This window comes from Myotis nattereri (genome assembly GCF_964212035.1).
Source record: "Myotis nattereri genome assembly, chromosome: 8".
NCBI classification, from domain to species: Eukaryota; Metazoa; Chordata; class Mammalia; order Chiroptera; family Vespertilionidae; genus Myotis; species Myotis nattereri.
In genome coordinates this window covers 87041674-87059172 of record NC_138083.1, presented here as the reverse complement: position 1 = coordinate 87059172, position 17499 = coordinate 87041674, and the positions used below count along the sequence as shown (strand labels likewise).

At 40.3% G+C, this 17499-nt stretch overlaps 1 protein-coding gene across 1 annotated transcript in view; it reads right to left on the bottom strand.

Annotated features, from left to right (window-relative positions):
* Positions 1-363: 363 nt before the first annotated feature.
* The window catches only part of DCC (DCC netrin 1 receptor), a gene marked incomplete at both ends in the record, with an annotated part of 936944 nt that continues 919808 nt past the window's right edge, over positions 364-17499 (bottom strand). The window contains 2 exons of the mRNA XM_081097320.1: positions 364-453; positions 2506-2648. Of these exons, the coding sequence (XP_080953446.1) occupies positions 364-453; positions 2506-2648 (233 nt within the window). The remainder of the gene's footprint in view (positions 454-2505; positions 2649-17499) is intronic.

Below are 17499 nucleotides of genomic sequence, written 5' to 3'. Positions count from 1 at the left end.
CTACACGTAAGGAGATGACAGGCCTGGATGAAGGAAACATAAGCATTAGTTGTGGCAGTGAGATCACTGCGGCGGGAAAGACCCAGGACTATTTTTGCAGCTTCAGCTCCGACAGTGCGGTGAGGACGTATCCTTGTGTTTGTGGAGGGAACCCATTGCCATCATATTTGAATTCCTGATGCCTGTGCCAGAAGGGACGATTACTCCTCCTCCTGCACTGCTTCAGGTTCTTCTGGAACTGAGTGGTCCTGACGGTTGGCCTGTGCACTGGTGGGAGTTCTTGGACACAGGTGTGCTGTTGATGGGTCATTGATATGCTGCAAAGTTCCCGGAAAATTCACCCCATCTGCCCGGCAAGAGGTGTTAGAAGGCCGAGCCTGTGATGGCATTAAGTTGCTTCATTAGCCCTTCCAAACTTGCCATTTGTTCACTCAAGTCATCCTGTTCGTACACCTGCAGAAAGAATGAGAGAGCAAAGGGTTAGTATAGGTCAGTGGTCAGCAAACTGCGGCCCCTTGAGTGTGGCTCTTCCACAAAATACCACGTGCGGGCGTGCACGTACAGTGCGATTGAAACTTCGTGGCCACACTCAAGGGGCCAAAGAGCCGCATGTGGCTCGGGAGCCGCAGTTTGCCAACCACTGGTATAGGTGAATAGCCACACATTCTTTTGTGAAGACAGGGGCCATGTCTAGCTGGTTCACTCTGTATTCTCAAGGGAGACACAGTGGCCCATAATCAGGGGCTGTGCTCAAAATATAATCATTGATGGGGATACTAGTAAAAGGTGGTGATGAATGATTGCAGACTCTTTCACCAGCTTCATCCCTGTAGTGAGGAAAAAGCTTCAGAGTGAAAAAATACCTTGTTTCAAATCAAGATCTAACAATCAATAGCTGTGTGGTCTTGGACAAGTTAGGGGACCTCTCTGATGTATATTAGTATATAGTTTTCTGCTATAAAAGGATGATAATGGCATCTAATTTTATAGGCTCTTCTGAGCATCTTGTGGCATGTTCAGTGCCTTTCACAGTGTGGCACAAGGTACATATTCAATACATTGGCTCCTTTCCTTTCCAGAGGCCACCATGAGGATCCGAGCAGAATTACACCCCCAGGTTTCTTTTCTTTGTAACACAACCTAGGCACCCTTTTGTGTGGGAACTTGATGGGCTTTGCCTTGACCAATGAAAAGTCTGAGGATTATGGCATCAGTTTATATGTGGGAAAAAAGAATTCTCACCATAAACAGAATTGGCTATATGCATAGTTGTAAAGGTAGCCTTATGGCAGGATTTTATTGGTGGATAAAATGAAGAGTCTAGATTGCAGGACTCTTAGTGAACATACTCTGAATAGCTCTCACTCACTGTGAGTTACTAGCACCACATCATTAGTAATACCGGAGTATCAGCTATCAGGGATTTGATTCAGTAGGTCTACAAAGGCTTAGAATCTCTCAATCTCCTCTCTCTCGCAGCGTATCTCATATGTTAGTTCCTTGGCCTTCTTTTAAATGTTTTCTCTTGAATTATATTCAGAAACACTCTAGAGTTTTCTAAACTGCTGCCTTTAGGCAACACCTTTTAAAATACTTTCATAGTGCATTTTTGGAAAAAAATGTTCTCTCAAAATTTAGATTATTTTGTCTGCATTGATTTTTCTTTCTGAGTTTTCTAATTTGATTACTTTTTAGCTTCTTCATTTTTATGTGTGATTTCTTCTTCTCAATTCCATATTTCTATTGATGATTTTAAGTGAAATCACACACACACACACACACACACACACACACAGTAAGTCTTCACTTAATGTCATTGATGAGTTCTGCAACTTTAAGAGAAATCACATATGAAGAAACCAATTTTACTATAGGCTAATTGATATAAACAAGAGTTCAATTCCTATGGCATCTCATCAACATTATAACAAAACAACACTGAAAAAAATGATATTTGAGGACCTGGTATAAATATTATATATAAAAATATAATAACATACAAACACACATATATACACTGAGTGGCCAGATTATTATGACTGGCCATATGACCACTCCATCAGTACAGTGAAGTGAATTAGTTATGCAAATAATAATAATAATAATAAAACCTTGAGAGTATTTGCTTAGGAAGTTTTCAATATTCAGTATTTTTGGAAGTGTCAATGAAGTACTGATGGGGTGGTCATAATAATCAGGCCACTGAGTGTAGATAGCTATTATATAGGTGTGTATGTAAAGTCACACATTCTGTAGCTACCTGCTTGTATTTGTAGGATTGCCTTTAAGTACCAGCAATTTTTAAATTTAATTAAATCCCACATACAATCTTCCTTTAGAGTTCAAACTCTTCACATTCAAGTGCATGAAAACAGAACAAAACAACAGTCAGAGCAATGATGGGTGCGGTTAATGGAGAGTTCTGGTTGGGTTAGGCTCAATTGCACAGCCCTAGTTCCTGCTTCACGTGACGCAGCGGGAATTGCGGGGGGCAGGTGCCCTTACATTGGCTGGATCCTCTGTTGGTTTGTGGCTCTCCTCAGACACTTCAGGGGCCGTTGGCACAGACACAGGAAGCAAAGGAGACCTTGCCTTCCCAGCCAGCCCAAGAGAGGCCATCTTCACATGAGTCTTAGGAAGAGCAGGCCCTGGAAGAGAAAACACAGAGACAAAAGTAATGGGTGAAGCAGCCTGGCCATCAATCTCTCAAGCATGTAAGCCCAATCCAGAGGGTGGGCATTGATCTTAGGCTATTGTGCATTCTGTAGTTTACAGATGAATTCTGACACAGTGAGTGGGCTCATTTCATTACTACTAAATGCACGACAGATTCTGATTAGGCGCCTCCAGATGAAGCTCCAACGTCTCATGTAATTTCAAGTGGATTTCAAATCACACTACGAAAGGTTGCCTGGGAGCTTGGGCTGAGCAGCACACCCTAGAAAGTGTCAGGCAAGCTCGTGTGGTGCCAGTCTCAGCTTTGGGCCAGAAAGCCCGGTATAAACCACCTATATAAGCCCAAAGGTGTCTAATAGTACCAGAGAATATGTGTGCAGTTTAAAGAAATCCTTGCTCTGGCCTGTAAATGAGTATTACATATTATAGTAAAAAAAAAAAAAAAAAGTCCTTCATGGCTAACCCGATAGAATCTCATTACTAATTATCATTAGGAAAAAAGCAAAATATTGTTCTGTCCTGATCATACAGTTTCTCTCAATAAAATACATACCAATGTTCATGCAAATTGTTTGAGGAACTGCTGAGCTACTTCTAGATGACATTTCTGTTTACTGTGAGCAATGGCTACTTTTCTCTTTTGAGTCTGAAATCTGCCTTATGAACCCTGCTTAGCTTATAGCAAGAATATCACCCTGTCCCTATAGCCTAAATAAAAAGTTTATAAGGGCTAGTATACCTCATGTACCTGAGAATTCTCTTTCTTAGCATTGTAACCAAGACCTAAGCATAGAAGATATTGAACTAAATCATTAAAAGAAGTTTGCCTCGCCCTGGCTGGTTTGACTCAGTAGATAGAGCATCAGCACCCAGACTGAAGGGTCCCAGGTTCGATTCCAGTCAAGGGCACATACCTTGGTTATAGGTTCAATCCCTGCCCCTGATCAGGGTGCATGCAGGAGGCAACCAATCAATGTGTCTCTCTCATGCTCTTCCCCTCCTTTCCATTCTCTAAAAACCAATGGAAAAATATCCTCGGGGGAGGATTAAAAAAATTTTTGCCTCATTTCTCTTCTATCATCAGTGATGATATTTGAATTCTAATGATTCCAATGGCATACTCTATATTTAAGGGGGAAAAGTTGTAAGTTGTTTTGGCCATATTTGGGAATGTAATTCCAGTTAATAAAGCTCAAAAGTTATTCTATAATCAGAGAAATAGGGGGCATTTGCTTCTTGGGAAAGAAAAAATGCAAACAGCTGGGCTGGCATGGCACAGTGGTTGAACATCAATCTATGAACCAGGAGGTCACAGTTCGATTCCCTGTCAGGGCACATGCCCAGGTTTCGGGCTTGATCCCCAATAGGGGGTGTGCAAGAGGCAGCCAATCAATGATTCTCATCATTGATGTTTTTGTCTCTCTCTTCCTCTCCCTTCCTCTCTGAAATCAATAAAAATATATATTTTAAAAGAAATAATGCGAACAGTCTAGTAGGCTGGCAGTTTTCTATATGCTAGGCAAAATAAATGATAAGTCCTAACAAAAGCACTTTTCTCAGACGATGGCCTACCAAGTAATTCCTTCATATTTACATCCTTTCACTCTTCTTCAACTTCAAGGATCAAAGGTCTGCAGTTGGAATGATTTATCACTAGAGGGTGATCTATACACCCTCCAAGTCCTATCCCAACAGAATAATTCGAATAAACATCATTGATTTAATGTGATAAATGCGGTTGTTGGGCTAGAAAAAGACAGCCACATAAATCTGCTACTGACTGCTATGTCACAAGACATTTTGGATTTGTCACATATGATCAGTTTTCACTACCAGTTTTCTCCGGTTGAACAATAGGCAAACCTGCATTCTTCCAGAGACTAATGCCAGCTGGTCTTCACTGGATGTGAGCAAACCACTTGTATATTAAGCCTACCTCTATCCTTTTCTCTTTAGTCTCTGACTATAAACATACTGTTCCCGTGTGTTTATAGTCCCAAGCTGTAAACCCAAATACAAAGGCAGCCACTAAAATCCTGGCAGGGGCGGTAAGAAAGGGACCTCCAGATGCTCTAACATATGCAGTCACATTAATATTGTAGGTGGTTAGTTAAGTCTAAGGGTTAAGAATTTAAAGGGGAATTTTCAGAGAGCATTGGGGAGGCTTGAGAATGTATCTATGGAACTCCGACTGTGAGTTGCATTCTCTGATTGACTTTTATATTTCCTTCTAGAATGTTCACAGTGTTCTGCTTACACCTGAGTTTAGTTTTATTGCCATGGAAAGCTGCTCCTCCTAGCACACTCCAGGATCACCTCTTCCTTCCCTGTGTTTCAGAGAACAGCTGCATTTTAACAACACTTCCTGTGCATGTCTTTTCTATTCATTGCGTTTGCTACAATTTGGACTCAGGGTTCCTGGATGGTGAAGCCCACTTATTTTACTTATTTTTAAAAATTTTAACTAAACAAAACTATTGCTGAAAAAAAATATAATTTAGCTCTTAACCAAACACACGGACTGTGTGTTTAACATATATTGCAAATCAATTCATTTAACCTAGATATATACAAAGAGAGTGACACAAGCAAATGGCATGAGCATAGCTGATTATATAGGAAATTCAAATTCTGTGCCTTATTTTATCCCAGGAAATGTATAAGAATAAAGTTTCTTTTAGACTTCACCAGACTGTTCTAAATAAATTCCTAATATTTATTTGACTACTTTTTTTGTAGTTCTTATTATAAAAATATATTCTGATGATATATTTTCTGCCCAGGATCCTAAACACTTGTGTAGGTTCACAGTGCATATACTGTGCATATGCAGGTTGTGCCTTAAGAGCACCATAACTCTAACCCAGTAAAGAGAAGATCATTATAATAATTGATTGTCTCTAGTGTCTAGGCAACAATTATACCTTAAGAAGCTGCTGAGTGTTGGACAATGTACAAGACACAGTGCGTTTTGCAAAAGGAATTGAAGACATTGTCTTGGCTCAAAGACCACACAATGTGTTTAAACCTCAAGTGACTGCCTTTTCTCAAGTGACATTCACACATTCAAAGCAATTTCGAATGCTGAAACCTCGCGGGCTCTTTGTTTTGTTGAAGAGAACATGGAGGTCCCTGGAGATCAAGAGATCAAGGTAGAATTAATTTCAATTACATGCCAGTACAGGAGGAGAATTTAAACACTCGTAGAGCTCATTATTAGCAAGGTTTTTCTAGTGTACTATATGCCCTTAAATATTTTTCTTTCCTTTTAATGAATGGAAGTCAAAGAAAAGACTACAAGGAAACTTTCCCAGGAGATATTCTTATCAACAGCCAATCAGACAACCTAGGTCTCAAAAGGACCTTTCAGTAGAAGGGAACGGACGTTTTAAAACAAAGTTTCTCCTGAAATCATCCTGTGTTGGGAAGCTGACACCAGGACTTGGCTCTTGGGTGAGCACTCACTCTGACCTACACTATGGAGTTATGCTGGTATTTGAGTAGCTTCAGCATTTTCTATTCTGAACCCCAGAAGCTTTAAGCTTGGACACTGGCAAAGCCTAGGTCCTTACAAGCCCACCAAGCTGCGCTCTTTCCTTCACTTATGTACAGTAGTTCACCAGTGTTACTGGCCCCTGTCCTGATTCCTGTTCTCCCACTGGCCTGTGGGACATGCCTTTAATCCTTCACCTCATGCCCGAGACCTTATCAGTGGCCTTTCCAAAAGGCTAAATTCTGAACCCATTTTCTACACTATTGAAACCAAACAAATATATATACATATATGGCTAATATGGTAAATGTCCTTCCCATTGTCTGACTGGTTGCTATGATGCACAGTCACCACCAGGGGGCAGATGCTCAATGTAGGAGCTGCCTTGACGCACACTTGCCATTTCTAGAGAAATGGCAGCGTGAACCTGGCGGACAAAGCAACACTCGGCTTCCCCCAAGTGGGACACAGGCCCTGCCACCAACCCAGAGTGACAACCCACTGAATCCCAGCAGAGGCTGCTGAGACTCCATGACCAGCCCAGAAATAGTGGCTGTGGGCACCAGGTAATGACATCACATAGCAACTCCCGGCTTCCTCTGCCTAACGACTAGCCTCCTTGCAGTTTCTTTAGCCCAGGAACATGACTTGCTTTATAGTCAGGTGCAAACATTTTACACTTTAACCAAATGTCTGGAAGCTTTTTTTCTGTGCCTCATCTCATTTGATCCTCACTGAAGTCCTGGAGTAGGTAGATAGGAGACTCGGTAGAATACTATTTTCTTTTCATTTGCTGGAAAACGGAGATTTAGAAAGTTTAGAAACTTGACCCTACTGAAAAGAAGTAAGAAATGGTGGACCTTGAAAATGACTTCAGGTTTTCTCATTGCAGAATATAGTCAAACACTGCTGCAGTTAAATATTTTACCCTTTGTTCTTCCTGCATGATCTACAATAATAATCTGCTTTGTGTTGATATTTACTGTTGTGTTGCTGAAAATTACCTGAAAGAGAAGTTGGGGTGCTTCACTGGGCTGGAAGAAGTTTAGCTAAATCAGAAAGCAGGTCTAATTAAGTAAGTTTATCTATATATATAAAGCTCTCGTTGGTGCCAATTACACTTGTGTGTTTCGATCTGTCATTGATCATGAATTTGGTTGACACTTCTATTGTATAGAGAAAGGGTGAATAGCGATATTAAAATATTTCTTCTAATTAATTTCAATGTGTACAAATTTCGTGCACTGGGCCACTAGTCTTTATATAAAATAACCAGTCTCATGTCGTGGACTAAATTTAAGTGAGAAAGCAGTTTAATCACCTGTCATTTGGAAAAGTAAGTGATGGCTGGAAGCTTGGTCCAAACTGAAGAGGACATTGGGAATATTCTTGCTGCCCCTCACCTGCTGATGAAGTGCAACTATGGGGAGACCCCTTATCCTGAGTCCACTCCTCTACTGAAACTTCCTGGATTTCAGTTGCACTGGGGCTTGCTTTGTCCCACTTCCTCCATTGCTATCTGGCCTTTTTTACCCTTCCCTCAGAAGTGCATTTAAAAGCCACTTTGTTCTGGAGCCCTGCTCTCCCTTTCTTTGTGCTCTTCTTCTCCATGATGGGCTCTTTTAAGGAATGGTAGCTTTTGCCATATCTGGTGGTGGTTTGATACACTTGAAGAGAGCCATGAAATGAAAACTGTAGCAATTAGAAAAATAACCAAAACGTTTTCTTTAGGGTATTAAATGCTGGTTCTTTGAAGTCAAGAAGTACTAGAATTTTTGACAGCTTCTTGTATTTTTTTTTTAGATCTAGGGAGTAGCCTACAGAGAAGACTTCGTATATTGACTTCTTTGCTTTGGAAAATGACACTGACATTGACAATTGGTCTAAACATGAATAAGTTAAATGAAATGTCTATCAACTTCAGAGAAATACATCAAAGCAAAAGAAAAGGAAAGACAAAAATTAAAAGAATCCTTTCCATGGAGCCCAACTGCTAAGTTAATATAATTTTAGCCTGGCCATCAAGAGTCTCTGTAGTCACTCTCAACTATGAAGACGGACTTCCAAAAGGTGAGCAAGAAAAGCCATGTCACTTTCAGAGTAGAAGGTAAGCAAATGAAAGAGGAGGGATTCCCAATCCAGAAGACCAACTGATCTTCATGATAAAAGGTTTGTGACTTCCTATATTATTTACTTTTTCCCCATGATAGCATGATGTGTGTGATCTACACAATACATTCCAAGGAGAGAATGAGTACTCAGGTAAACATCCAAATGTCAGGCAGAGTCCTAGCCTGGGACTGAGGAGATCCAGTCTTACTTTTGTGACTTTGGCCCAGTAGTCTTCTTATTTTTTTGGGTCTCAATTTTTTTTTATATATCTATAAAGGTTAAACAATTTTTTTCTTTAAGCTATTAGCTATTAAAATTATACGAGGAAGGAGAATATAGCTATTCTACCTAAACTGAACTTTACTTTAGGATTTCTCTGCTCTCCTAGAGATTAAGGAAACATTAGTCTATTGGTAAAAATGAATTCAAAGAAATCTCCAGCAAGTGAATCCTTAACTCATAAATTACAATAATTGGATTTTAAAATGGTGTTTTCTAGAAAAAAGTTCTATAATGTTCTCTTAACATTATTAATGAAAAACCATATCAACTATGGCTATTTTGCATTCTTATTTCAAACTAACAACAGTGGCCTTCCCAAAAGGCTAAATTCAGTCTTAATATAAACAAACAGTATTAAATCACTATGAGTATAAATGATCCGTGATTCACTGAAAAATTTAAATTTACAAATGCTCGATCTGAAAGTGCTATAGAGGTCCCTCTACCCAACGTGCATACCGAAGATGTGTTACAGGTGACCCTGAGGTGAAACACATAATGTTGATAGGCTAAATAAATGGATTGACACCGATACCCAACTAACTGAGCATCGTTTTGGATTTAATGTTATTTTTTCTCAGCAGGACCCCCTAAGTGGGGGGATATGAATGATGCTGGAGTTCTGAGCTGGCCAGCAGTTTGCCTCTGAGGTGGATGAGCAGGCTCAGCAGGAATTTACTGTTTTAAGCTTTATTTTCACAGCACAGTTATTAAACACGTCATTTGCTCATTAGGTGCGTAATCTATGGCTGCCAGGTGCACACTCCTGCTAGTCTCCCTGCAGAGGGTTTTCCCTAGTAAAATGATTCTTGGTGAGAAACATTCGATTAACCTGCAGTGGGAATGGAGGGAACAGACTCACCGGCATCAAACCCGAGGCCAGTGTGTAGCATGATTTTGTTTTCAATATGAATTCTCTGATCCTTGCCTACATTTTCCTATTTCCTATCTCATTTTCCATTCCTTCGCCCTTAAGAATAAAATCAACATGGGTAACTTGGAGGAGGCCTGGATTCTCCTCTCCACTCTGACCTATTCTGTGATGCCTGACAAAGGAAACAGCCTCTCTTGGTCTAGTTTTATAGAAACTATACCCTTATTCTGACATGTTTTTGTGATTGAGTACCGACTCTCTGCTCAGGCTGTCTGTGGGCATATGGAAGTGTCAGGTAGTGTGAAGACTTCTCACATGTGAGAAGCTTTTGAGATCCTGAAAGAAATAAGGCATGTATAGGGAAAAATTTGTGATACTCTCTACCTTTTCATCGGCACAGGCATTGAACAAGAAGACAGTAGCTGTGTTAAACTAGATACAGTAGCCTCAGGCATTCCTCCTAAGTGAATTTCAAACATAAGTTTTGGCATCAATCTTAAAGCATTTACTCTCCTGTGTGAAGTATATTGTAAGGGTAATAAGTGTATTTAAATGGCATTTCTGGGAACAGAAGCTTTTGTGTTTCATCTGACCTTCCCATTTCTCCTCAAAGACAAAGGGAACGCGGAGGATGTATTACTGTGGTGCTCCTGCCCATCTCCTCTCCCTTTCTACTCTTCCCCAGGTGAGGCGTAAGATGTGAGACTGGACTACTCTGGGTGACAAGTAAGGTGACTTTCATTGTGCCATCTCTCTGTGAAGGTGGGAGAGTAGAATTAATGTGCAAAGTTGGTCCCTAAGCAAGTTCTTAAACCTGTCTGCCCTGCGATATAGGAACCCCCGCCCCCCCCCCAACTCTCTGGCCTTGAACTTTCTGAAGGCTGCATTTCTTAAACACACAAGGCAAGGCCTGACTCCAACAGAGCAAGTCTCTACTATCTGTTCCAACTCCCAGCGGGTAAGCCCATAGTCCTAACTTCAGGGAAGAGGCCTCCAGATGCTCCTACCCAGTTCTTCCCGAAGGTCATGATTCTCTTGGGTCCTTGATTCCATTTGGTTATCAGCCCCCTTTTTCCTATTATTTCCATGAGCTGGAACTCAGAGAGAAAAAGGGTAAAACTTGCATATCCCATCCTTTTCCCACAGGTACAATGAACTACAATAAAACATCTTTGCCTACATTGTCCTGTATGTTCTTTCAAACAGGCCTTTTGAAACATATCCTGTTTCTCACATCTTGAGATGAAAAAGTCAAAGTTCAAAAAAGATAAGCGACTTGCTCAAAGCCACTCAGCTGGTAAGTGGGGTTTGACTACTTACATTGTTAAAGTAGATGTTCTTCCTTAGACAAAAACAAATGAAAATAAATCTACAACATAGGCATTGATGAAAAGCAAAGGGAAGTGCACAGGACATTCTTAGTGCTTGGAAAGGGAAGGAAAGAGTAAGAGAAGACAACAGTGACAGTGTAGAATGGTGGAGGTGAGTGATAGAATAGAGGTAGAGGAAAAAATCAACATATCGCTGCTCACTTCTCTATCTTGATCTCAGCTAGACTTGTTTCCATCTAAGTGGTGAACCAATGCAAATATAAATGTCATCGTATCACAGAAGTGAAGACTTCTGACATCTTAGGAAAGAATAATATAGTACATAGTTTTATAGTTTACCTTTGTTTCACTACTACAAAGGATGAACACTGTGTTCAAATATCTTCCCTTCTTCCTTTTGAGATACTTTCCTGCCCACACTGTTCCCCATTACCTTCTTTTTGCATATACCCCACATGAGATACCTTTCCCACATCCGTGATATAAAATGATATAATAACATAACCTGTGACAAACTCTTAGTACCTTATCATCTTTCCCTTCTTGGATTTGTTTAAAATTTTAAAAATAAATGATAGAAAGGGCCATATAAGAAATGCTTTTCTACAAATGAGTCTTTAGACACAGTTGCACCTGGGTAAAGAAAATGCTCTTGCTTCTTGGGACACCTCTAAAATCTGATGCTGATATTTTTAACATCATCTTTTTGCTCTAGGCTACAAGTCACCCAGCCTCCCGTTTTGAATAATTATAATCCAATAAGTAATTAAGTTCCTCTCCTGAAGTCATTATAAGATCGAGCAGCCCCAATGATAAAGCCACGACCTTTCTTAGTTCTACCAATTTGTGGTTTGTTGTACCTTCATACCTTTTGGAGTAGGAATCCAAGTTCTTAATGTACTGGGCACATCAGAAGCTACCCAATGGTAACTGAAGAAAATAACAAAGTTACCAAAATACTGAAGGGGAGGAAGTGACAACGGTGTTGGAAACATGAGTTAAATACTATCCCAGATGGCTTTGAATCCATACAAATCCTGTACACAAAAGGGTGTTTATTTTGCATTTTATAACGAGTAAGAAGAGCCTTAATTAAAGGATTTAAAAAGTGCTAGAACTGATCAATAGTCATCCATGAAATTCATGTTGGGAAAGAATGACTAAGCAAAGGATGAATAAGAGACCCTTCAGAACAAAAACATTGTTTAATGTGTCTTTTTGTCCTTAGGACTACTCCAGTGCCTAATTCATACAGAGCAGAGCTGACATCATACTTTGTGAATTTGTTCTTGGAAATGAGACGGAGGCAGACAAAAGTCACAACAAGCAGATGAGCCTGCAGAACCCTAGCACTCATAATTCTGCCCGTTCCTGCTGCTTCTTGATTTAGAAACCTCATAGAAGAAGAAAAGTTTCAGGAAAACCACCAAAACTCATGAGAAATGAACTCATCAGGACAGTTCTGCATTTCTCCCTTTTTTCTGATGCTTCTCTGGGGCTCCTACACCACGTATTAAAAACACCCAAAACAAACCAAAAGCAAAACCACAAACTCAATACTCAACATCTGTTTTGCTTATTGGGAGGCTCCATAATTAAAGGTAAAAATAAGATTCCATATTATTTCCACTGGTCACTTTAAGAGGCCTACTTTGACTTCCTGTATTTTTTTTTTTTTTTTTTTTTTGCATATGATGTCAAAACCAAGGGGTCTCTCAGTTAATTTCATGGATATTCAAAATCATTTTTAGATAGTTTGTTATAAAAGAGACATTTATATCTTCTGGCCAACTTTATTTTTTAATTTTCTTTCTAACGTTTTCTACCCTGTTTGCAACAAGAAGCAACAAGCTTAAGTACTTATTTATAGTTACTGCAATTCAGATGTTTTGTGCTCCAGGAAGGAAAATTGTCAATCCCATTCTTTATGAAAAATAGGCTTACAACCCCTCCTTTATTATCTTATTTTTGATGATATCCTATTGATCAAACTTCAGAGAAAAACCAGACTCTCAAAGCTTAAAAAGACATATGACACTGCATAAAGTTTCCATATTATCATGAAAACATCAGGAAAATGAAGAAACAGTGTAAATATCCACACTTCAGTTTTCCATGATTTTTAAAATTATGTACTCTGTGTAGAATGTCATCATAGCCTAAATTCAGCCACATTAGTATGCAATAGAATATATTTCTGGCAAATATTTCATATGCTGGTTATATGTAATAATTTCCACTTTAAAAAATCTATTTTATAAACACCGGAAATATTTCCCTTTATAAAGACAATTTGATCACCACAGAGGATTCTGTTTTTATAGTAAAGCCTTTATTACTCAAAGCCAGAACTTTTAATATCCTGAAATAATTTATTTTTTCCTCTGGTTTGATCTTTAATAGAGGTCATCAAATTGTACACACACTCATCCTATACTAATAAAAGAGAAAAATGGTAATTGGCGTACGACCGATACCTTTTTCATTGGCTAATCAGTGAGATATGCAAATTAACTGCCAACTAAGATTGGCAGTTAACCGCCAAAAAAGATGGCGGCTAATTTGCATATTGCAGGCAGGATGGTACAGCGCCATCAGAGAGCGGGTTGGGGGTGTGAGTGCCAGCAGTAACCCGAGACCTGATCCCGCCAGTAGACCTGGACGCGGGCCTGCGAGGCGGCTGCGGCGTCCACCCGCACTCACGCTGCCAACCCGCGAGAGTGGGTAGGGGGCGTGAGTGCCAGCAGTCGCCCGGGACCCGATCCGGCAGGCAAACCCGGACGCGAGCTGGCGGGGCGGCTGCGGCGTCCGCCTGCACTCACCCGGGACCCGATGACGCGGGGCCGGCGGGGCGGCTGCAGCAGTCGCCTGGGACCCGATCCAGCCGGCAAACCCGGACGCGAGCCGGCGGGGCGGCTGTGGCGTCTGCCTGCACTCACGCCCTCAACCCAGGAGAGCAGGCTGGGGGCGTGAGTGCCGGTGGTCGCCCGGGACTGATCACACGGGCCGGCAGGGCGACTCGCCCCCAACCTGCTCTCCCGCCCAGCAGGGGACTCTCATTTCCCCCCATCACTGGTTCTGCCCCCAGCCCAGGCCTGACGCCTCTGACAGAGGCGTCAGGCCTGGGCTGGGGTCAACGCCTGAGGGCTCCCAGTATGTGAGAGGGGGCAGGCTGGGCTGAGGGACACTCCCCCCCCACACACACACCCAGTGCACGAATTTCATGCACCGGGCCCCTAGTATAGGTATAATGACTAACCAGAAATATAACTTTCAGATTACATTCTGAGGTTAGAACATTACCAATTTAACCCCAACTCTTCCAACTTTTACATGTGTATCTCTCACACTGATCAAAGCACAACATGAATAGTATTTTCAAGGCACAAAAGCACTTTAAAAAGCTCAAAGAAACTTAGTCAATGAGTTATGATCATATTATTTTAAATTATTTTCAACTGCGAGAGTTAAACACCATCACCACTTCTGCCCCAAAGGAAACCAATGCCACTGAGGAAAATAGCCAAGAGAGCATTAGCATTTTTAGCACTGACCAACTTCTTTTCTGTAATCTGCTGCCATACTTCTAGGGGTAATCTGCACTTGCATATTGACTATTAGTTTACTCACCATCACTCTCTCGCCACCTGGCTTTTGCTCTCAACCATGTATGTAAATGTCAGATACAAAGGTCATAAATACTCTCATAACCTTTCAGCCTAATGAGTACCTGCCCTATTAACCCCTCTGTGGGATTTGTTAGTAATTACATCTCTTCAGCTCTAAGATTCACAGCAATGTCACTGAAATTGAGATGCTTCTTACAAGTGATTTTGTATGATTACTATAGTTAACTTTTAACATTATACAACAAGATCATCGGTAGACTCCAAAGGCAATGGCATCTTTATAGACTTGCTGAAGTGTTTAGCGGTAACGTGAACGGATGTCCACAGTTTTATTTGAAATGCATTAAACGTTAAGGTAGGACAGATGAGTAAATATGTGGCAAATAAAATACACAAATTGTTAATTATAGAATGTAGGTGGTGGATATATAGGAGTTCACTGTACAATTTTCCTGAGCATTTGATATTTTTATAATAAAACATTAGAAGCAAAAAAATCAAAGCCATCTTTGAATCAAGGAACTATTATATTTAAAACTTTCCTTTCCTTTAAGTACTCTCCTTTTTTACCTTCTAAAAAATTATACTGTCATTGTTCTCTTATCTCTAGCACCTGGTCTTTACTCCCTCATAAAAATAAAGATTTACCTTAAATTTCAGTTTTCCAATTTCTTATTTTACTTCAAATTCTGTCCCTGGGAGTTGTGATCTAATTCTGTCTACCATATGCCAAAACTCTTACCCCAAACTACTCTTCAGCTGTGCCTTCCCTCTTGAGTTCTTAACACTTTCCCATATAAAATGTACATTTCCACTTTGATGTCCAACTGACCCAGCATACTTCACTGTCTCTCATTCTCCCATTTCTTTTAAAGAGTAACTTCTCAACTCACTTCCCTCTTCCTGTGTGTTTATAACCATGTTCCCAAAGACAACAACACAGTCACCTTGGACTTCACCTTGTCCCTCACTCTTCATGTCCAATTATTCACTCAGCCGCCTGCTTCTTCTTCTGAAAGATAACCATTACGGCTGTCTCTTCCATCTATTCTCACTGCCATAAATCCACATCACACAGCTTCTGGCTCAGTCTTGGTTTACCACTGGATCCTCCCACTGCTATGTCTTCACTCACTGTATCCTGCCCTTGACCAGCGCATTATCTCATAATTACTCTATAAATCACCCTCCCTAGCAAGGCCGCTTTACCTACAGACTCTGAAAACATCTTGTACTTTCTCATCTCTGAGTTTTTACTTACTCTGTCCTTCTTGGTACACTTTTGTGATTCTCCAGCAATCAGGTAAAATAATAAATATTATAACAATGCAGAAGAAGACTTCTATCTTGCCCCTGCCCTTAATAACTGTGACCTTGAAGATGTTATTCAATGCTTCTGTACTCTGGGTTCAGGCCCTATAATTGACTTGACCTACATTATAGAGATAGTGTGGGATTTAAGGAAAAGACATATGCAAAATGGCATTCTCCCAGTCCTCAGTTTATACATAACATAGATTTGGCAACTGATAAACATTTATGCATTATAAAATGATTTCTATTTTGCTCTGAGCTGTCCAGAAATGCAATTTCCTGAAAATAGTCCATTCCCTAAAGATACTAGTTAATTGAGATTTTATTTTTCTTTATCTGCAGTGGAACTAAACGCCAATGAGAAAATCTGACTAATTCTGTCACGCTGGACCAAGAAGAAGAGCTCTTCGAGCCCACATATGGGACATTATTTATGAGAACAACATGTTTCTATGCAATGTTTCATACTCTTCAATATTCAACATATTCTGCAGCAGTGAAGTTTCTGAATATTTCATATCTATAAAATGATTGGAAGCTAGTTCTGGAAAAATAGGCTGTAGGCTATCTTATATTGGGGTTAGAAATAAGCCCACATTATCTTTCGGCTTTTGACAATATGTAGATATTTATGCTAGGTATTTATTCTAGAATAAATCTGAAATAAAACTTTCCCCAGTTGGATATGTTGGGCCAACTCAAATATGAAAAAAAATGTGATCAATAGATATTTGGAAAGGAAACTAAAAAAATTTGTCAAAATTAAAACAAATTTTTGGCTGGTAGCTCAATTTTGAAAATGAAATGTATTTCAATAAATACCACTTTTATTCAAAGTGTGTGTATACATTTTTTTTGGAACACCCTATATTATCTTTAAATGTCAGCAATGTCTCACACATGTTCAATAAGGAATAACCTCTTTTCCCCACTTTCAACAGCTCACTTCCTGCTCCTCACTTCTTACTCTTCTTTGCCCTGCTATTCTCTTTGCAGAAGGTTCGTGCTGGGGACAGCTAAGTGGAAAGTTAATGCTGAGCTCTAGGAAATTCCATAGACTTTGGACACATTAAATTGGCTCATGGTGAGAAGCAATTCAGAAGATGCAGTATTTATGAGAGGAAGTCAGGCATGTTGCCATCAAACCTGTGACCCTATAGGACGTAAATCCTTATTGGGCTTGCGGAGCAAACATGCATAATAGTTGGTGGAGACACAGATGAAGAAACTGGAAGGGACAGGCTATTTAATGCAGTTTGATCATTTAAAGCTGCTGGTGGAAGATTGTTTCCTGGCTGCCGGATAAATGTATGATTTGAAAAAGACACGTCCAATTGGAAGAGGCCACGGCTTGCTGGAGACTCAGGAAACAATGCTCAGACCGCTCTGAGCAGCTGTCCTGCTCTTCTCTGCTCACCATGTTGTCTGTCTTGCAAGGGCCCAGGTCACTGGCTCCCTTTCTCTGGTACATGCGCTTGTGATGAAATACAATGCTCCGGAGTTAGACCTTGTTTCGTCACCAGCCATGGAACCATTAACATTTACTTTAACCTCCTTCCTCCTGACCTCACTGCTCTTTAATATAAGGCATTGGAGACTCACTGGGCCAAATGTATACAGTCATGTGGTTCCTGATCATATCAAATCAGGACCTCCTGAATTCAGTGCTAACATCGTTAGCCTAATTCAGTGATGGCGAACCTATGACATGCGTGTCAGAGGTGACACACGAACTCTTTTGGTTGATTTTTCTTTGTTAAATGGCATTTAAATATATAAAATAAATAT